Raw genomic sequence first — 21938 nt, forward strand, 5'->3', positions numbered from 1 at the left:
ACACTATTGTTGGCACTAGGATATAGGCTAAATTATACGTGGTGAAATGCGCTAAATAGAAATTAATGATTATACAGTACTTTGAAACTTGAATATGTGTTTACCACGTAGTTTACCACGTAATACCACGTAGTTTACCACTTAGTAATGGCGGCCTTTATTGCACCAATAACACTGACAATTTAATATTTATGGAGAATTAGGCGCTGAAGAAAACTGAACGATTTCCTTGATATGAGAACCACTGAATTTAGAGGGAGCCGCGTACATTTTTTTTTTCTGGAAGATTCCACGTTGCGTCATTGTTCTGGAAGCGTGAACGATGCCGTCATTTATTCGAAGGTGCAATAATAGATCAATGGCTTCGTCTCATTGTGGTACTATACCTATAAGGCAGCACTAAATTTGCAAGAGCGAGAAATAGTGGGTATTGTGATGTCACATGCCCATTGCTTCGCAGCCCTAACTGATGCTCCAAAAACAATGGCCTTAGCAACACGCCAGGGCCAATCAAATTTCTCCCCGAATATCACAATGACGAATCGCGGAACATCCTCTGCCGCAGAAGACCACGAACACTCGCTGGAAGGGGACCGCACGACTTCGACCGTAGCACGAAATAGGCCTAACGAGTCGAAGCAGGAGCATCTTGAATTGGCGTGAGCATTTTTTTCCCTTCTAAAACTGATACTACAGCGCATGTTAAATCATGAGTTGCTTAAGATGTTAAATTGTACCGATGGAAGTGTATTATTTCTAGTGTGAATTGTTCGAGGACTACGGCTTTAAAAAGACTGGAGGACGCTTAAGCTTCGAATTTAAGAGTGGAACGCTATAGCATGCAAAGATCCCTGGCTGCTTATTAGTCTTCCCGGCAACTGCATATTTCTTTTTCGCCAACTTCGCCTCCGCATGCGGCTGGAGTGGGAGCCTACATGTAACGCTGTTGTAGGCTGCCGAGGAGGCGACCGCCATTTGGATAGTATTTTTGCAAGGAGAAAACCGCGGCCTCCCACTGTATACGAGCTCTAGAAATGCTGAAAAGGGGCTTGTGTTTGAGTTTCCGCGTAAGAGAATTAGGTTTTTGTCATATATTGGAACTACAATCCGACGCTATCACGTCTGTAGGTTGTGGTGACGTCGTACCTTACGATTTTTCTGACGCATTTTACTTTGAGAAATTGGAATATTTCACCAGCACCTCTGTGCCACGCGGAGGGCCTGTGTGGTGGGCGTGGTGTGGTTCGGGATGATTTTATTGGCTGGACCACCCCGCCGGCGGCGACGCCGACACCGACACCGGATTTTCTGCGACACGGGGCCCTTCACTCTATCGCGCTAAAACAGAACTGAAGCCTTGCTGATCGGTAGTCCAGTATTTAAGCAGTACTCCCTTGCGGAAAGTCGCTCCGTGGCTACGTATCACTCTGGGGCCGTTGCCGTTGTTGATTTGAGCTGGTAGCCGGCCTTCCGTGATAGCTAAGATGTTCCTTACAGCAATGTAATACCCCTGAAACACGGGCACTCTGAAGTCCTTTAAGTAACGGCACATCTACCGGAAAGGCGTTCAAGAGCAGTGACACACGGGAAAGGAGTATGTCCCTCCCGGCAAAGTTCCTTTGCGGGAAAGAAGATTGGGCATCTACTCTTCGAGCGGAATGGTGGACTCTCTCATACAGCATGCACAACTCATCAATAGACGAAAACGTGTCACATAACTACCGCAAGTATTTTTTTACGTTGGAAAATGTATTAATCTTTAGCTGTAATGTGATTTGTGAAACAGTAAAGATTTATTCTATGCGATACTCTCAAACGCTTGCACCACGCTAGCGCCGCCATGTTGAATTCCGAATATGCGCAGTTAAGCCATCAAAAATGAGCAAAAAAAATGGTTTTAAGTTCCACAATCACTAAATGTAATCTACAAGCGCAGCTTTTTCTAAATGTTTTCTCTCTGGCTGGTTCAGCAAAGAACCCTTTTTTTCTTAGGGGAGGGGGGGGGGGGCGTATATCTGAGGAACCACCTAAAAAAGTTTGTGTGGTGTGTGTGTCATTGGCGCAAAACCTTTCTGCAAAGGGTCCTTGGGAATTACAACAAGGGTTTCCTGCAAAGGACTTTGCTTTTGCCCGTGTGTCAGGGGTATAAGACGGATTCGTGCACAAAAGTAAGAAAAACCTTTAGACGATTTCGTCGCTTTGCTCCTGTGCCAAGTTAAACCCGGCTGATCGGTTGACCAGGGGTGCTATGCAGGGTGCACCGAGTTCGGCGAAACTCGGGATCTTCACGGGCTCTGGCGACGCCCGAAGATGAAAAAAACTAATGGTAACAAGACAAAGTTTGTCCGTCGGCACGCCTCCAGTTTCATTGGTTTATCTAGATTCACTCTGGATGGCTATCATTCGTTGGGCGTTGCCATATGGGTGGTCGACAAATTGCGGGCTGACGTGATCATACGGTCAGTGCATGGTTGTGCCTTCTTTCACTTGTTTTTCGTTCCACCGAGTGCATTACAGGCACAAGAAAGGTATAAAATAAATACACTTAGTACAAGAATATTAGTCACAATAACGTGGGTTGTAAGCATTTTAAAGTTTACAAGATGTACACTGAAGGTGCATTAGACTAATTTGTAGTTTAATACGTTTCGCGTTATACCACGAGGGGACGCTCGCCTTCCTCTTTTTTTCTCTGTATTTGATTGGCGCGGCTCGCTACGTGCTTGCGCTAAAATTTCCGAGCACCGATTTATGTGCGCTTGGGTTTCTCACTGGGCTTCCAACAGATCGCTCGTTGCTCCTTATTATAGTGCCTAGAATATACATTAATATATTCTAGGCACTGTATCCTTATCTTTGCTCTGGATTGGATTGGTGCGGCTCGCTACGTGCTTACGCTCCCATTTCCGAGCACAGATTGGTGTGCGCCTGGTTTGCACACTGGGCTTTTAACAGATCGCTCGCTGCTCGCGCTAAAGAAAGGCTGCCAGTAGGGTGCCGCGCGCGCATCGAGGCACCCCAGCTGCCCCAGCTGCCAGACGAAGTGAGCGTCGGCTAGCGCATAAGTGGTTTGCCGCGCGCTTACCGTGTAAGCACTCAGGAATACCGGAAAGCACTCATACAAGGGTCAGAAAACTACGCTTTTTCTTTTACTTTGCGATGCACCTTCATACTGGCAAGCGTCGAGCGATAGCTTCTAACAACCACACGAAGGAGTCTTTATACTGGGTAGCCCGAGCGATCTATGGCTTCTAACAAACGCAAGAAAGGGTCTTTGCAGCGCACGTGGCCGTTGAGTGTCACCACATCCATCCCAGGTGGGACTCCAGCATCGTTGCAGTTACCCTGTACCCATCGCTGATGAGGTAGCGCTTCACTTTTTGACAATAACTTTCGATTTTTTGCGTGTGAACGCCCGTGATGTGGTCCACAAAGTTCACGCTGTGGTTGACTGTCTACCATTGCGGATTGAGGCATAGCCCCGTTACCATCCACTAAATTTGGGATACATTTGTATGCGGCCAATTCGTCAATATGAATAATGGTCCCCGGTTTAACATTGGCTGCAATAATGGCGCCTAGTGTCACCGCCTTTCATCGGCCTACCTTGAAAGTCGCAGCACCCCTCTGGTCGCGCAGAACATGCCGAAGACCCATGGGCCACCATCTTTAACACCGCCGTAATTTTGGTGGCTCGGCGAAAAGTTGTCGCCCGTCATTAGGCGGCCTCGATTGTACTTTTGCTCGCCACGAAAAAGGCACTCGTCAATTTGCGCTATCTACAAGGGGCACCGAGTGGAGGTCGCGCCAGCAGCTCGTCCCTCGCGACCTTACGGGGGTAGTTCCTCCAGTCGGCGATGGCGTGCTCCGATAGAGGAAACAAGTCGCCGGTCATCTCCTTCAATAGTCATGTCTACGATTTTGCTCAAAGCAGTACGTGAGCCAAATCATTTGCCGCCTGGAGAGGTGGTCGTTCGGACGGCCGAGGCGGTCCGTGTTGGCGAAGTAACTTCGTTCGCCTCTCTGGCCGTGCACTGCAGCGGTACCGTGTAACTGCGAAAACTGATTTCGGCACCTGTTGCACCAGAAGCCAGCCCCGTGTTCATTCTGAGTCTTCCAATATGATGTGACCACTTCGCCTGCGCAGGTTGGTTTGTCCTGGTTTAACCCCAGGTGCTCGCAGGTGCCCCAGTACTCCGATCACACCGCCGGACCTGGCCTGGGGCTGGGGCGCGGTGGACGAGCAGCGCTTGAAACAGGAGATAGCCGAAGGGATCGCACGAAATTTTCCTCCGCAGCCTAGTGGCGGGCAAATTATGCTTTCCGAGCACGGGCAAATTATGCTTTCCGAGCACTCTGTGCTCGGAAAGCATAATTTGCCCGCCACGCTGTCTCCGCACATGAGGGTATTCGCCTAACTCGTCACAGAGCCAGCGCACTGACGTTTCGGAAAGGCAAAAATGACGTTGAAACTCTACGTCGGTCATGTAGGTGAACGAGTCCAGATGGTCATATTGACGCTTACTGCCGCTGGATGCGATGACACAGGCTGCTAATGCCGCCGCCATGTTCACGAGTTCAACTCGAGGGGGGTTTCGCAATGTATGAGTTTGGCACGAGTTCGCCTGTCAATCAAAACCATAGATCACGCCCCGCGCGAGGCATGTAACTCTTGTGCGCGCCCGCCACGGTTGGGACATGCCCAACTTATTTTTCGGCAACAGCGACGTGGTGCGGAACTGAGAGGCATTAACAATCTTGACCAGCGAAATGAAGCACGCACAACGCACTGTCATCGGTGATGTACTCAGCACCACTATAAAAAAAAAAAGCGTCGACTTTCGCTGGCTTATGCATATGTCTGCTTCGGCTGTGATGGCCCCAGAACAAGGTTCATTGCCTGCATTGTGGCGACGTAGCACACAGCAAATAATTATCTGCACGTCACTGCAGCTGCTTGCAAGGCGTCGATGTGCCGTGGTGGACGACGATACTGAGCAGTGCGTAGTGGTTTCCAACGACAACGTATCGCAGCTGTCATTTGAGATGGCTGCTCTGTCAATGATGTCCGCGGTCAGCGCAAACACAGCCAGTGCGATGGCATTTCTTCATCACAAGCACGGCACACTAAACAACTGCAGCACCTTCCTGCGTTCGAACTCTAATTTCCGAACTGCACACAAGAGCCCTCCCCCGCCAAAATGCGCGATTGCTGCGCTGTCGTTACGATATCCATCTGCGATCGCTGTTAGCTCAGCAGCAGAGGCAATCGGCAAGCACATTGGAGTGAACAACACACTCAAATTCTGCATACATGCACACGGAGGCACCTTCAATGGGCAAGCGGTGACAAGCGATGAATTGTGTCGCTGGGTAGCACGCTCTTCTTCGAAATGCATCGCGGAGACTTCGCGCACGCAGATAAACTGGTGCATTTTCACTGTGCTGCGTCACTACGGACCCTAGAAAACCGCACAGCAATTTTGCAGCGACAGCCGTTGCTCTCGTCTCTATGGCTAGAGTGTCGTTTCAGTTGGTAAAGCGGCGGCCTTAATAGCCGCCCAGGTGAAAACACCTGCGGTGAACAGCCATGCCACAGCACTGCGTTGCCATTCCCCTAATAGAGAGGGAATGAGCAGATCATTGTCATGACTGCCTTTATGCGTCGTTATCGCATCGAAGTTATCGAGAATATCATAGCAGCGCCCCTGGTGACTGCTCACCGTATGAACTCCCTAGTGCGTGCGACCCTCTAGAATGTATCCGCTTGTAAACTTTCGCCTCACTGTCGCCATTCGCGGCAAAAAAGTGCAAAATTTTATAATTCACTCGGTGTCCTTTTGTCATCACAAATTAATAGCGATCAAAACGAAAAACCGATACTTTAAGAAATAAAATGTTTTTTATTTTATTTTTTGTATTTCAAAGTATTCGATTGAGGGAAAGTGTAGGTGGAAGAATGCACCGCATGTGCCCTGTTCGCATTCGACGGAGGATAGAAAGATAATGCCCGAAAGAGTAGACACGCCCTTGACGCGCGCGAGAAAGGCGTGGCAAGCGACTCACGGCAAGCGTGCAGATAGACAGCGGGACAGTGACGGTATTGCTAAATGACGATAATACGTTGATAACAATACGCGGGGTTGGCGCGTTTTGTTGCGCAGTCCTCTCTGCTTGAAGCGCGGAATCACTGTGCCGCACAGGGTGCGCTCATGTTGTCATACGCGGTTTTATCTCGACATTTCTTTGTGCCTGATGTTATTGCACGTTCCTTGCTATCTACGTTCACTGACTGCCATCGAGCAAACTCGGGTAAAACTCTTGGGAACGAGAAACTCGGCGCATCCTGCATAGCACCCCAGTACTTAAGCAGCAGGCCCTGGGGAAGCGTCGCTGGATTGCTGCGTATCACTCTAGGTAGGCATGGCCATTATGTTGATTTAAGGTGGCAGCCGAGCTTTAGTAATCCGTGAGAGGGATGACACGTTGTTTCCGGCAATGTAAGTCAACAGGGGTTCCTACACAACGGCGAAAAGTATTTTAGATAGTTGCGTCGCTTGGCTTATGCGGGTGCCAAGTGAAATCTCGATGATTGGCAGTCTAATATGTAAGCAGTACTCCCATGCGGGAAGTCGCTGCGTCGCTGCATATCACTCCGGGTGGTGCTGCCGTTATGTTGATTTCAGCTGGTAGCCGGTCTTTGGGAAGTCGTGATAGCTAAGACATGTTCCTTCCGGCAATGTAAGAGGGATTCCTGCACAACGACGAGAACAACATTTAGATGGTTGCATCGCTTTGCTGCTGCTGCTGCCAAGTGATCCCCACTGATCGGCCGACCAGTATTTAAACAGTACTGCTTTGTTGAAAGTCGCTGCGTGGCTGCGTATCAATCCCGGGGGCGTGGCCGTTATGTTGATTAGAGCTGGCAGGCGTCCCTTGGGAATCTGTGATAACTTAGACAGTGTAAGAGGGATTCCTGCACAAAGGCGATTTACATTTACATTTGCACATTTGCACGGTTGCGTCGCATTCCTGCTGCTGCTCCCAAGTGAAGCCCTGCTGATCCGCGGACCGGTACATAAGCAGTAGGCCGTGCTGGAGCGTCGCTGCGTGGCTGTGTGTCACTCCAGGAGAGCCTGGCTATATGTGTTGATTTCAGCTGGCAGCCGGCCTTTGGGAAGCCGTGAGAGGAATGACACGTCCTTTTCGGCAATGCAATTGAAGAGCGATTCCTGCGCATCGGCGTTTTCGAACGTTAGCGCTGGCACCCTTACTCCTTTCCAGATTGCACGCACAACTTCATATCTATAGTAATCTAAAAGTGATCCATAATTCATTGTTGCTACATCTGCTGACTCTTGATTTTCAGATTGTATGGGTGGTGCTTGATTAGGTGTTTCCTTTGTTTATGTATACGCCGAGGTATTTAAATTACTTGACTATCGGTAGGACCTGCTCTTTAATTGATACCATGTATTTGCTCCTCTATTCAATAAATATAATATTTTCCGATTTTCCTGTGCTAAACTTAACGCTGAAATTTGTCACTGCGTAGCTACACATCGTATCCAGTCTCTGTAAATCCCTTGCATTGTCTGCTGGTCGCACTATGTCACCCGCAAACTTCAGTTCAGGGCCCTTCTGTTGCACCCTTTGCCCATTACCAATGTAAGATATAACAAACCCTAATTCACTGTTCATGCTTTATGCCCTGAAATAAAGCAGGAACAACAAAGTGAACAGACAACATCGTTGCTTCAATCCTTGGTGCATTTCCACCACTTGATTGCATATCCGGCATCCCCATACAATTTCTACTAGGTTGTCTTTATATGACTCCTTCAGCAGCTCCTCGAAATCCTCATCTATAGCTTCATGTATGAAATCTCTATGCAGTGTGCTAATACAAAGATATTGTTCTCTTGATCATTTATCGTATCATCCCTATGCACACGCGTGCTTTCTATTGGCGCCAACAGGATGTATGCGCATGAGCGTGTCTCAATAAAGATAACCGGTTTGGATTCAGTCTTTAACCGCCATTACTTCTAAGGATGGTTGTTGTTGTTGAAGTGTGATAAATACCGAATGAAATATAAGAAGTGACATAGAGTGGCGCCAAAGAGTGCCTCATACCGAGAGACTCAAGTTACGTCAAGGAGTTCAGTGAAATGAGCACAAACTCGAAGAACATACCCACGGACTGAAGTCGGCATCGAAAAAATTAGCTGAAAAGGAGCACATACACTGTGTGTGTTTTCAACACAGATGCCTGTAGCAAGCAGCTCAACACTTTACTCATTAGACAATCGACTAACCATTGACCCAAACTGAGGGCAAAGCACTGAAGGAAAAAGCACGCAAACATACTGACATCCCAGAAAGTGCGTTATGTATCGTAGGAATCCTAATCGCGTTAAAAACAATTTTTGCACAAATTACTAGCCTAGGATTGCTGGCCACTAAGAAATAAGATTCACGGGTTGTACTTTCCGCCATTTAGTAGGCCCGTCAGGCTTCAAGTGTATTTTTTATAATTAATTAGCTGTACTCGTCGCATTCTGCCAGAAGGTTGTAACAACTACCGTCAGTACCGTCAATGCGGCGGAGATGTGAGCGGCTTCTTTCGTTTCTAATATGTGCGTGCTACTTTGCAACTATTTAGTTTTGCTTCAACCATTCATTTGGTTTGGCCTATTACTGCGTTTTGCTGTTGATTCGAACGTCACTAATTGGATGCTGTGTAATATACATACTGTAAAGGGAAATTATTCATCACAATATTCTTCCAAATATGAATATGTGTTTACCAAATCTTTTAAATAATCTCGATTTTTCTTGAACGAGACATCATGCACTTCGGAAATTTATGCATACATACACACTGAAGAAAAGTTAACCATCTCCTCTCTGTATACGCCATCAGGCATTGAAAGTATGTGAAATAAATAAATAAATAAATAAATAAATAAATAAATAAATAAATAAATAAATAAATAAATAAATAAATAAATAAATAAATAAATAAATAAATAAATAAATCTTCGTGATATTAGAACCACGGAATTCCGAGAAAGACGCTTTGATGCATCAACGGCTTCACCTGACGGTGGTACTACATTATATAAGGCCGACATATATTCGACCGAAAAAAAAATTGATGGTATTGTGATGTCATGGGTCAATCGCTAGGCAATCCTGATGCGCCAAATAACAATGGCCTTAGCAACACGCCTAGAGCCAATCAAAATCTTTTTCACAATTTCACAGTGCCCAATCGCAAAATATCGCCTACCATGGGAGACCTCGAACACAGACTTGAAATGGTCCACACGCCTTTAAGCGAAGCAAAGCACAAAATAGTTTTATGAAGTCGAAACTGGAGCATTTTCAATTTGCGTGAACATTCTTTTACTTTTTGTAAATGTGAATCTACAGCGCAATGTACATCATCGGTTGCTTCAGACGTGAAATTATACCAGTCGGAGTGCTTTTCGTTTGGAGGAGACATTTCGAGTTATACGGCTTCACAACAGCGACACTTGTGCGCTATTCTCGTAATTTAAACTTAGTCATTCTAAATCATTCAATTTAGCGATAACTATCTTTGTCAAAGCAATACCGTCGCTGGTGGCCGGGAACAGTGAATTTTAAAGAGACTCTATGTTTCCTCACGCAAGTGCTTGGTATTGCGCATTCAGAATGTTAGCACATATCTAGAGCGAATTACGGGCCCTCAGAGCAAATTCCCATGGAACTGGCCTCACTATGAATCTGGACTTTGATCCAGTTTGTGCCGAAGCAGTCTAGTGACAGACCGTTTTGCCATCGGCGCCATGAATGAGACATATGTGTCTCTTCTCTTGAGCACACGCTCGCCATCTAAAGGCACCACCATGACGTCCACGCGTGACGCGTGTCTCCATAGTATGATGCGGGCTTGATTCAATTCAGGACCAGATAGTGTTCTAGGAATTTTCTTTTCCTTTAAGTGTGGCACATACGCGGAGACCCAAGTTGCGTCAAGGAGGTTCAAAAAAATGCGCACAACTCAGACGCACATAACCACGTATAGAGGGTGGTGTCAAAGATGTTCCTTGGAAATCTGCAGATACGCTCTATCCGTTTTCAACACAGTTACCGCAGCCCACCGCTCGAGACTCTATACATTAGACCATCGACTACCCTTTCACCCTAATTGACGGTAAAACGCCTAAAAAAACACGGAAACATAGGAATATCCCAGAAAGTGCGTTAAATCTCATTAAATCTCACTAATCTCATAAAAAATTGTTTCCGCGCCATTTATTAGAGCAGTAGAGCTGACAACCGAAAAAAAAACTCCCGTGTAGTATAGTTGTCCGAATGAGAATGCTCACCAGGCTATCATTATATTTTTTTTATATATTTGCATTGGCGATAATCGTCAGGTTCCACCGGAATATTACAAAAATAATTCTCAGTACCGATGGACTGGCCGAGAGTTACACAGCTTCTTTCATCGCCAGTATCTACGTGTCTTTTTGCAATTATTGAGTTTTACAATCGCCAGTTATTTCGTTTTCAATTTTACCATGTTTTGTTGCTGAATATAACGTTACTACACTATTGTTGTCACTAGGATAGAGGCTAAATTATACGTGGTGAAATACTTTAAATGGAAATTAATCATTACACAGTACTTTCAAATTTGAATATGTGTTTACCACATAGTTAAAATAATGGCGTCCTTTATTGCACCAAACACACTGACAATTTGATATTTTGTAGAATTAGGCGCCGAAGAAAAATGAACGATTTTATTGATATGAGAACCACTGAATTTAGAGGGAGCCGCGTTCATACTGTTTTTTTCTGGAAGATTCCACCTTGCGTCATCGTTCTGGAAGCGTTAACGATGCCGTCATTTATTCGAAGGTGAAATAATAGATCAATGGCTTCGTCTCATTGTGGTACTATACCTATAAGGCAGCACTAAATTTGCAAGAGCGAGAAATAGAGGGTATTGTGATGTCACGTGCCCATTGCTTCGCAGCCCTAACTGATGCTCCAAAAACAATGGCCTCAGCAACACGCCAGGGCCAATCAAATTTCTCCCCGAATATCACAATGACGAATCGCGGAACATTCTCTGCCGCAGAAGACCACGAACACTCGCTGGAAGTGGACCGCACGACTTCGACCGTAGCACGAAATAGGCCTAACGAGTCGAAGCAGGAGCATCTTGAATTGGCGTGAGCATTTTTTTCCCTTCTAAAAGTGATACTACAGCGCATGTTAAATCATGAGTTGCTTAAGATGTTAAATTGTACCGATGGAAGTGTATTATTTCTAGTGTGAATTGTTCGAGGACTACGGCTTTAAAAAGACTGGAGGACGCTTAAGCTTCGAATTTAAGAGTGGAACGCTATAGCATTCAAAGATCCCTGGCTGCTTATTAGCCTTCCCAGCAACTGCAGCTTTCTTTTTCTCCAACTTCGCCTCCGCATGCTACTGCCGTGGGAGCCTACATGCAACGCTGTTGTAGGCTGCCGAGGAGGCGACCGCCATTTGGATAGTATTTTTGCAAGGAGGAAACCGCGGCCCCCCGCTGTGTGAATGCTATAAATGCTGAAACGGGGCTTGTGTTTGAGTTTCCGCGTAAGAGAATTAGGTTTTCTCCTATATTGGAACTACAATCCGACGCTATCACGTCTGTAGGTTGTGGTGACGTCGTACCTTACGATTTTTCTGACGCATTTTACTTTGAGAAATTAGAATATTTTACCAGCACCTCTGTGCCACGCGGAGGGCCTGTGTGGTCGGCGTGGTGTGGTTCGGGATGATTTTCTTGGCTGGACCACCCCGCCGGCGGCGACGCCGACACCGACACCGGATTTTCTGCGACACGGGGCCCTTCACTCTATCGCGCTAAAACAGAACTGAAGCCTTGCTGATCGGTAGTCCAGTATTTAAGCAGTACTCTCTTGCGGAAAGTCGCTGCATGGCTGCGTATCACTCTGGGGCTGTTGCCTTTGTTGATTTGAGCTGGTATATAGCCGGCCTTCCGTGATAGCTAAGATGTTCCTTCCAGCAATGTAATATCCCTGAAACACGGGCACTCTGAAGTCCTTTAAGTAACGGCACATCTACCGGAAAGGCGTTCAAGCGCAGTGACACACGGGAAAGGAGTATGTCCCTCCCGGCAAAGTTCCTTAGCGGGAAAGAAGATGGGGCATCTACTTTTCGTGCGGAATGGTGTACTCTCGCATACAACATGCACAACTCATCAATAGACGAAAACATGTTACATAACTACGGTGCTCCGTGAGTATTTTTCACCTTGGAGAATGCATTATTCTTTAGCGGCAATGCAATTTGTAATACAGTAAAGATTTATTCTAGCTATACTCTCAAACGCTCGCATCACGTCGCTAGCGCCGCCATGTTGAATTCCGAATGTGCGCATTATAAGCCATCAAAAATGGGCAAAAAATGGCTTTAGGTTCTACAATCACTAAATGTAATCTACATGCGCAGCTTTTTGTAAATGTTTTATCTCTGGCTGGTTTAACAAACAACCGTTCTTTTTTTGGCGGCGCATATCTTAGGAACCACCTAAAGAAGTTAGTGCGGTGCCGTGTGTCATCGGCGCAACCTTTCTGGAAAGGGTCCTTCGCAGTAACAAAAGGGGTTGCCTAGTGCAAAGGACTTTACTTTTGCCGGTGTGTCAGGGGTATAAGAGAGATTCCTGCACAACGGCGATATCTTTATAGGATTGCGTCACTTTCCTGCTGCTGCTGCCAAGTGAAGCCCTGCTGATCGGCAGACTGGTACTTAAGCAGGAGGCCCTGCTGGAGATTCGCTGCGTGGCTGTGTATCACTCCAGGAGGGCGTGGCTGTATGCAGTAGCCGTGAGGTTCCGTATGAGGTAAACGGCGATGAAATCGTCGCCGCGCTCCAGACGCTGTATGTGCGAGTGGAAGGACGCGAGGGACGCGCGCTTTCACGGGGAGCGAACGCATGTCGGAGAGCAAACGCGCGTTCAGCGCCGTGCTCCCTGAAGGGCTGCAGAATTAATAGTGAATTCCACTGGCGGATCTGGAGCGGTGTGCCGAATCCACGACGAAGCAAGAAAATCCGCCGCGGAGCGACCCGATCCCGATCGACCAGTGAAAAATAAACACGCTCCGGCAGGGATTGCAGCGGAAGTTGTCGCACGCATCCGGTTACCCATGTTGCCAATCTCGCATTAGACCACGTTGGGGGTTCTAGGCACAGCGGCAACTGCACTTCGCGTCTTGCCATTGCAACGTGCAGCAGCGCGATGGATGTTCTTACGGTCAGTCCTGCTGTTCAGCGCCTTTTGCTGGATTTGGTGGCCAAGGTCACAGAACGCTCAACGCAGGGTAAGTACACAGGAATGATTACTGTTGTAGCAACGCATAGCAGTGCGACCAAGTGTCAAATGCGCTCCTTTGCAAAAACGTCATAACCACGGCTGAGCCAAAAACCACGGCGTTTTTATGAAGCCCGCCGCGCTTAATTGCTATACCATGGCTGAGCTGCAATGCCGGCAGCGTTGCAACCAAATTCGCGGCATGCTCATGAAGCGCGGCATGGTTAAGTGCTCGGGGCGCGCCGAAGAATTCCCTAGTGCAGCATTCTCTTGTGACAAGCGGTACCAGCGACGTAAGTCCGTCTGACCGGCGTAATTTTCTTTTTGTGCGACGTCGCTCCGCTTGTCGGCGCTGTTGCAAAGGTTCTTGCGCGTGGCGCCATACCAACGATGTTTTAAAACTCGCTGGGCTACATCATGCTCTCAGTTCGGTCATTCGGTGGTACTTTAGCGCACCCATTTGCTAGTGCTACTATAGTCGGAACTAGTATCTGCAGCGGCGTGTTCTTGTTGTGTGGAAGAATTCTGAGCGACGTTTTTTATGCACGTGCTATTGCAATGTAATGCAGGTTATTTGTGAATGTTCCACATGTAAACACGGTTTATTTATTTCAGATTCAGCCGAGAATCCTGCGCATTCTTCCGAGGCTGGTAAGTCGGCTTTTAAGTTTAAGTCACCCCACCGTACACCTGTTTTACTGAGCGGCAAATGCCCGAAATGAGTACAGCAACACGAGTTGCAAGGACACGTGTAAGCTATGTTTCTGCATATCAAAGGAGGCGTACTGCATAGGATATTACCTTTGTTCAGGTGAAGCTGCACAACCTGGTCTTTGCCTACACATTGAGGGATCCACCGAGGCCAATAAACGGCAATGTAGATGTACAACTACATTTTAATCACTGCTAGACTTAGGTGTACAGTACTGTTGTGATGTCTGCTAGACTAGAAAAAATTGGCCGAAAAATGTTACGAGTGAGCACTGTCATCACGGATGCACAGTAACTTCTAAAAACTGTGAAGGTGATGCTGTGTGCCCTGGTGTTTCGCAAGACGCAGATGGACCCAGTGTGACCAAGAAACGACGACGTGAGTTTACAGCTATTTTTTATGACTGTTGATTGTAAAGGCCATAGATCGGCAGTGTGGGAGAACACTCACTCACACTGACTCACCCTAATTTGTCCAGGACCCGCACTCACGTCCACTCACACTCACTGGCACCCACTCGCACACGCACTCATGTCCATGCAATGAGTGTGAGTGCACTCATGAGTGAATGCGCCGACCTATGGTAAAGGCACAAGCGATGCAACTGAACACTGTTGAGTTAAAGTTGTCTATGCAGGCATATCTATGGAAGGACGCGTAAAAAGCTGGAAAAAGTAGTCGTTTGTGTATGGCTGTCGTGACTATTTGAAGTAAATAGTGCCAAAATATCTGACTGTACGACAACAGTATGCTCAAAGAAAATTACATGACGCAGATTTTTTACGGATTGCCCATGATGCCTGCTTGATGTGCACTGTTGGGAGAGTTGTTTAAATACATGTGAATTTACTTCTGGGACCAATAATGGAAAGTGCACTGTGAGTTGTAAAAGTAGTGTAAAGTACAATTTAAAGATACACTGGTAATACTGAAAAAAATGACATTTATTGAAAAGCCACAACAACCAACGTGACATTCAGAACTGGTGCTTCTTACTTCACTTTTCCAGATGCAACATGTGACTGGACACCAGGGGAAACAAAACTCCTCCTTGATCGCTACTCCAACTACTTCCCACAAGTAGGCCCAATGAAAAAATTTAAAAACAAAAAGTGCATGTTTGCAAAAATTGCACAGGATATTAAAGATGTGACTAGCTCAATCTGGACAGGTGATCAATGCTGCATACGGTATAAAACTGTGTGCAAAAGAAAGAAAAGTGCATGTGTCCAGAACAGCCAGTCTGGAAACTCTCCCCAACTGGTGGAGTATGAAGATGAGCTCGAAAAAATCAGACACCTGGATGACAGCTTAGAGCCGGAAGTTGTCCGTGATTCCGCTGGTGTGGTATCACAGAAGACGTCATCACAACCCTCACCAGCCAGTTCACAGAGTGAAACAGAGTACGGACAACAGTTCCAGCCTATCTGGATCATGTGAACAGAAAGATGATGACCACCAAAAAAAAAGAAAAAGGCAAGAGAGAGAGCACCAGCCGCGCGCACCACATGAAGGTTTTCCTCGACAAAATTCAAGAAATTGAAGAAAGCAAAGCAGAAAGGAAAGCTGCTAGGCAACAGGAAAGAGAGAGGCGGAAACTCGAAAACACCAGGAGGCGAGAAGAGATGCATAGCGAAAAAATGGAACTCTTACGAGCCGTACTCGGTCTCAAAACCGACAAACCTTGCGCTCTCCCTCCACCCTCCGCTCCAAAAAACACAAAATAAAAAGTTCGTTTTCACATGTGTGCTGTGCACTTCATTTGCATGTCCAAAACTTGGCAGGAGGTCTTCAAGTAGCTCACTGTAGACCCATCTTTTGTCGAACACTTTCCCGTTTTTGCTCTCCCATTTGCCGCAACACTGTTTCCTTGGCTGTCTGTGGCCCAGAGCTTTCCCTGTCGTCATGTGACAATCTTTTCCACGTGCAATCTGAACCAGTATCCTCAGGGTCAAATGGTATATCCTCAACTCCTGCCTTTATGCACAGATTATGCAGAACACAGCATGATATCACAAATACGTTGATCTTGTCAACCACAAAGAAGTCGAGGTGTAAAAGCTGCCGCAAGCGGGCTTTCAAATCTCCAAATGCATTTTCAATGCGCACTCTTGTTGCTGAAAACCTTGCATTGAAGCTTTTTTGTTGACTTGTGAGTTTTCCGTAATCTCTGTATGGAGTGAGTAGATACTGTCGCAACGGGTAAGCAGCATCTCCCAGGATATGGTAGTTACCCGATGCGCATATCTGAGGGAGCCTTGCTGCCAACCGAGAATTTCTGTATGTCTTGGCATCGTGCATTTTACTGGGGTTTCCCACAGTAACGTCGAGGAACCGTTTCTCGTGGTCGCAAACTGCTTGCAGCGTCATGGAAATATCATTATGCCGATTAATGTAGGTTGACCGCACCTTCCTGGCAGGACAGCGAATATTGATGTATGTGCCATCGATGCAGCCGATGACGCCCGGCACTCCAGACAACTGCAAATAAAGGAAAGTAATCACGCAGTTAATGTTTAAACTTAAGTACTTTTTCAATATTCATAGACAATCTTTTAATCAGACTGTGATGGTTCCTATATAGTCAAGTGATAAGTTAGAATAAACCATTCAACTGAAAAGCAACCACCTTGCAGAAGGCAGATGCAATTTTGACAGAACACGAATGAAACAATTCAAAATTCAATTGTATGAAGTATTCTACACCGCTATATTTGCATGTTTTATACTTCTCCAGCTTTGTCTTAGCAGAGTAACATTCCCTGCTATGTGCAAACTAATATCACAAGTTAATTTACTTGCCAATTCTTACCTGCTCGAAATCTTTGGCCAGGCCCCGGATGTCGTCCGGGAAGGCTATCTCAGTTTTTGCCAATTCCACGAGATACTCCATCACACGTTCAATGACCCTAAAAGTCGTTGTCTCCCCAAGCCCGAAGCGGCCTGCCACATCTCTTATGCAAGCTTTATTTGCTGCATACCTGGGAGAAATGGCATTTCAATCTTTAAGCATTTTGAAATTTAAATAAGTCAGTATATCCCACATCACAACAAAACGTTGCTGACAAAAACGAAGTTCAAATGCATGCAATCACAAGAAAGCCACAAGGAAGACAAGCACTTTTTCCCGTACACTGTCATGTGGTTATATGTTTTTGTGCTTCCTTTCAGCTGAAACAAAGTGACACACTAGGCCAGCAACGAGTTCTACTAACCTCAGCCCTCAGTTCTGACCCCAAGAAAATTACAAAACACTATTAGAACTCAGGATAACGCAAAAGCTTACTCATTAGATACTTTCGAGCACCTTAAGACAGCGTTATTTCTTACACCTCGCTATCGTTCAAAAGCAGAACCAGGAAACAGCAAATACAGATAATGTTACACTATGGCAACATACACATTGTGAAGCACAGCTTATTTCAGAAAATGTCGAAGTTTCGAGCTGCATCACTTTCGAAAGATCGTTCCCCATTTTTTTTTTCTTTCAAGGAATGGTAAACTGCGTCTGTCTCATTCACACATTCAAATTTCATACGACGAGGGGGGATGGGGGAAGTAGGGAGATAAAGATTGCAGTTGCGTAAGGACACGTTGCCAAAGCTCACCACAGGAACGCCAGGACGTGCTCCTCGGCTGTTTTGGCAGACGCACCCCCATTGTCGCAACGAGGGCACATCCTAGAGGCAGTAAAGCCGTTGTACAGGTCGGCTGCAACGGACCTAGAGACCCTGAAGTTCCTGCGAAACTATGGAAACCAAAACTTGGCTGTTCTGAGAATGCCGGATCATCTTGCCATTAAAAAAACAAAAAAAGAAAAGAAACACACGTGTGCAATGTGCACAGGCATACATACCTCCTCCTCCGAGTACACGTGTACGACTTCTTCGACGTAGCCGACGATTTTGGGGCGTTTGTGCGGAGGCTCTGCAAACATTTCATTAAATAAAATTTCGTACAGTACGTACGACTCATCCTCATCGCTGCTGCTGCTGCTTTCTGAAGAGGAACTGTGCGAACTGTCGCTGTCGCTCAAAGCAACGAGCAATCCGGCAGGGTCGAACGACGCCATTTCAGAACTGTAAACAACGCCACAGGGTTACCAGACAGCGCTTGAAAAAGCGCTGCAAGCAACCGACGTACCCGATTGTTCCGGAAGTGACGGCGCCTAGTCGCTGGAGTTCCGGCGAAATCCGGCTCTATAAGACGGATCAACGCGGAGCGCTCCGTCGCGGAGCAAGTTGCCCCAAATCGCCCAGTGGAACATGCGATCTTGCTCTGGATCCGCCAGTGGAATTCAAATTCTCGGCCGCGGAGCAAAAATACTTGCTCCAGATCCGCCAGTGGAATTTACTATAAGCGTCTCTTTCCTCCTTTACAATCACCATATATAGAGAGCAAACGCGACTTTTTCCGTCGCGCGAAAGGCCGTGGGGAGACGGGAGGGAGGGAGGGGAGGCGACGTTTAGCTGCGGCACTAAATGCGTATTTATATAAAAAGGTAGCGAGGTGAGAAGGTGGGTAAGATTTCCGACGCAGCTCGACGAGTGTCCCGTTCTGATCTCGTCGAAAACCTTTATCTCCTCTAGGAATCCTGTACGGAGCGGCGCCCGCGTGCCACACCCCCGCAGCGCATGCGCGTCCCCTCCCCCTCTCGCCCCTCTCCTACGCTCCCCCCCATTTTCCTCCTCTAGGAATCCGGAGCGGCGCTCACCACAGGTGGTGCGACGGCTGCATACTCCTCTGGGGGCGCCACGGTAGTTCCGCGGTATGAAATTGACGGAGCGCGCGCGCCTCATTCTATCTCCTGTGCAGCGCCGCGATGAGCGCTCGGGCTGCTGCCGCGAAACCATCTCCCGCTCAAGCTGCATACTCCGCTGGGGGCGCCACGGTAGTTCCGCGGTATGAAAATTACGGAACGCGCGCGCCTCATTCTCTTTCCTGTGCAGCGCCGCGATGAGCGCTCGGGCCGCTGCCGCGTAACCATCTCCCGCTCAAGCTAACCATCTCCCCACTGCTTCGCATCCACACATGGTTCCCTTTAGCGGGAGACGGAGTAATTTTGTTCCCCTGATAGCATTAGCGCCTGCCGCCTGCCCGCTGAACAGATCGTCTTTCTCCGGTGCTGTACTGTTCTGCCATGTTGTGCGGGCGCGCGGTGGGGCAACTCCGAAACAAAAAAGTAATGCGTTGATCTCCGCACCAGTTTGCACTCTGGGTGCCTGTTCTCTTACAAGAGAAACAATGCGCTCTTTGCTTTGCGTGCGTGAGCGATACATCGCCATGTTCCGGACCAGCCATATGCACTTTAAGCAGCAGTATATGCTACGTTTTGCTCTCTGTTGCCGCAAGAGTGAAACGGGCATTCTAGTCTCTCTCAGAAGGGCACAGTAGAAATATAATTTCACTCTCTCGCTGCGCATAGAGTGAACAATGCATTTCACTCCGTCCGACATTTTGCGGGAGTAAAACAATCCATTGAAGAGTAAATCGGCCCCTTCACTCCTGCGATACTCTTTCTAGTTTTTCGAGTGTACCAGCGGTTGCTTTACGGGAGCTCTTATTTCATCTCTGCACACTTCAAGCCCCATCAACACAGCACGAATGCCAACCTTCAACTTCTTCAACAAAGGCACTTCTTTCTGTCATGGGAGCCGACAATGTGCAAATAACGTAGAAAAATTGATCCTATTGCGGCTGATATCACGGACAGGCAACTCGCTAAATTCTAGATTAGCTATGCGAATACAGCTGTTAGAAAGAATAATTATCAACTTATGCTGCTGCGGTGCGTGCGCCATAATGACTTCATGAATTCATATTTTGAGACGCGTACTTGAATCGCAGTACAACGGGTGGTCTTGAATGTGGTCTATTTTTTAAGGACGCAGGTAGGCCCCGCATCGGCTTGAAGTTCTTTGTAGACAACATGACGGAGTACAACCCAAGCGATCCTTGGCCAACTGCTACCTTGGCACATTTCTTGGAAATCCGGAATAAGCGAGGCTTTCATCAAATATACCCGGTAAGTCCCCATACAGGGTTCGCCGGGGATTCGCGACTGTTTAATACAGTAATTCCAAAAGGTTGTTTCGTTATGTAGCTCCTAATGTCAGAGAGAGCAAGAATGACTCGAGTCAATCGTGATTGCACCCGGTGATGCAAGTGTTTTATGTTTAAATGACAAATAGGAGAGGGAGAGGGGGGGGGGCAACTCCGACAGGGAGGTCTGCCACTTTTACGCAAAAGAATGAGAAAAGATCTGCTTAATTCTGGAGGAATATGCGATGTGCTCCCAACACATTGCCCTTAGTCTGCGTTAACAAGGCAGGCTATGGCGTGCTATCATGTCTACGAAAACTGGCATAACTGCACGCATCTTTGTGCCGGTCACTATTCGTGCACGCAGAGTGCAAATCAGAAACCAGAAATCAATGCCATCACTTTTTTGTCGAACGCATGACATACCCTCAACATTTGCCGCTACGATACAAGGTACGCGTCAGATCAAAGGTATAACAACTGTGTTTATTTATTTCAGTTATAGTGGTTACCTTTCGTATGAATTATGCTGAGGGCGAGCGGTGGCTGCCATCACGCGCGCTACAGTGTGTTGCATGTCGTAAACGTCAACAAATAAAACAAAAAGCCTGCACCCAGGGATACCCACCGACACTATAACTCATTTACTGCGACAGCAGCTTTGAATATAAAAGCAAAACATCGTTTTCTTGGTGTAGGAAGAAAGAGACTCGCATGCAGCATGGCGTGATAATTTGGAGCCTAGTCATAACCCTCCATGCACGTGTTTCCGACAGGCAGCATACCAGAAAAAACGTTTTCGCTTGCTGAGTTTCGGTACTGAGTACACAGTTGCTGGTTAAATCTCTTTGGCCAACACAGAATGGCAGGCAGCAAGCGTCATTTGTACTCTTAGAACAGGAACACGGGATGAGCATCAAGGAGTTTAGCATGTGACTTCGTTTCTTTTGAAGAGGCAAGCCAGTGCAATTTTCTCCGACTGCAACTGTGTCGCCCAAAAAATGTAAATCAAATCAAATCTGCTTCTACGGTTTACATATAAAGATAGCTGTCTCTACATGTTCCAAACAAAGAAAACGGTCGCTTGGGTTTAAGCCACTTCAAATCTTCGACCTTTTTTTTTCCTTCGTTATTTATTTATTAATAAAATACTTCTGGCCCTACTATGAGCCCTAGCAGGAGTTGTAATAGTTACAAGTTAGAGAAATTATGCAATAAATATAGATCACATGCAAAGTAAACCCAACACAGCAACAAAAAGCAACAAACACAACAAGCATGAATGAGTGTGTTACAACAATCATAAGATAAATTGTGCACCAAAAGTCAGGTACGACGTAAACCAAGCACAGCCGCAAAAGGCAAGCAAAGCTTCTAGAATATAGCAAGGTTAGAGAAGAAAAAAATACATAAAACACACCAATGTGGGAGGAAATACTACAATGCCCTAAACAACCAGAAGTTCGATCGGTTATGTGCTCAGTAGTGACGTCAACGGAAGAAGGTTCCACGTGCTTACCGTGGATGGCAAGAAGAAAACTTAAAGGGCGTTTGTTGCGGTTTTCAATGGAGCAGAGGGGCCACATGACGATACCTTGTCGCTCTCGATATGGGGAGTAAAATGTAATCCTGAGTCTTTAAAGGCAGTTTCCTATGCTAGAGTTCAAAAAGGCATTTCAGTTCTTTGAATGTTCTGTCGGAACTGCAAAGTTTGCATACTGTGTTGCCTGATTAAACAGATCGGTGAGTCAGTCTGTCGATACTTGAAATAAATAAACTGGACGTATTACCGTTGGATCTTTTCCA

At 46.7% G+C, this 21938-nt stretch overlaps 2 protein-coding genes across 6 annotated transcripts in view; one reads left to right on the top strand and one right to left on the bottom strand.

Moving 5' to 3' along the window:
- Positions 1 to 21938, top strand: part of LOC125941248 (uncharacterized) — a 410784-nt gene that overhangs the window by 140603 nt on the left and 248243 nt on the right. For 3 of the 5 annotated variants that reach the window (XM_049658202.1, XM_049658204.1, XM_049658205.1), the window contains exon 2: positions 19975 to 20115. In XM_049658202.1, the coding sequence (XP_049514159.1) occupies positions 20020 to 20115 (96 nt within the window). In that variant the 5' untranslated portion in view covers positions 19975 to 20019. Of the gene's footprint in view, positions 1 to 572; positions 660 to 11145; positions 11235 to 19974; positions 20116 to 21938 lie in introns of those variants that run through there. The other 2 variants (XM_049658206.1, XM_049658203.1) reach the window with 2 other exon arrangements.
- Positions 15239 to 18165, bottom strand: LOC119432870 (putative nuclease HARBI1). Its single transcript, XM_037700021.2, has 4 exons — positions 17947 to 18165; positions 17699 to 17838; positions 16903 to 17071; positions 15239 to 16571 (listed from the first exon to the last, which is right to left on the bottom strand). Exons 1-4 carry the CDS (start codon positions 18160 to 18162, stop codon positions 15891 to 15893), a joined length of 1206 nt encoding a protein of 401 aa, XP_037555949.2. The 5' UTR covers positions 18163 to 18165; the 3' UTR covers positions 15239 to 15890.

The sequence above is a fragment of the Dermacentor silvarum genome, chromosome 11 (assembly GCF_013339745.2).
Source record: "Dermacentor silvarum isolate Dsil-2018 chromosome 11, BIME_Dsil_1.4, whole genome shotgun sequence".
NCBI classification, from domain to species: Eukaryota; Metazoa; Arthropoda; class Arachnida; order Ixodida; family Ixodidae; genus Dermacentor; species Dermacentor silvarum.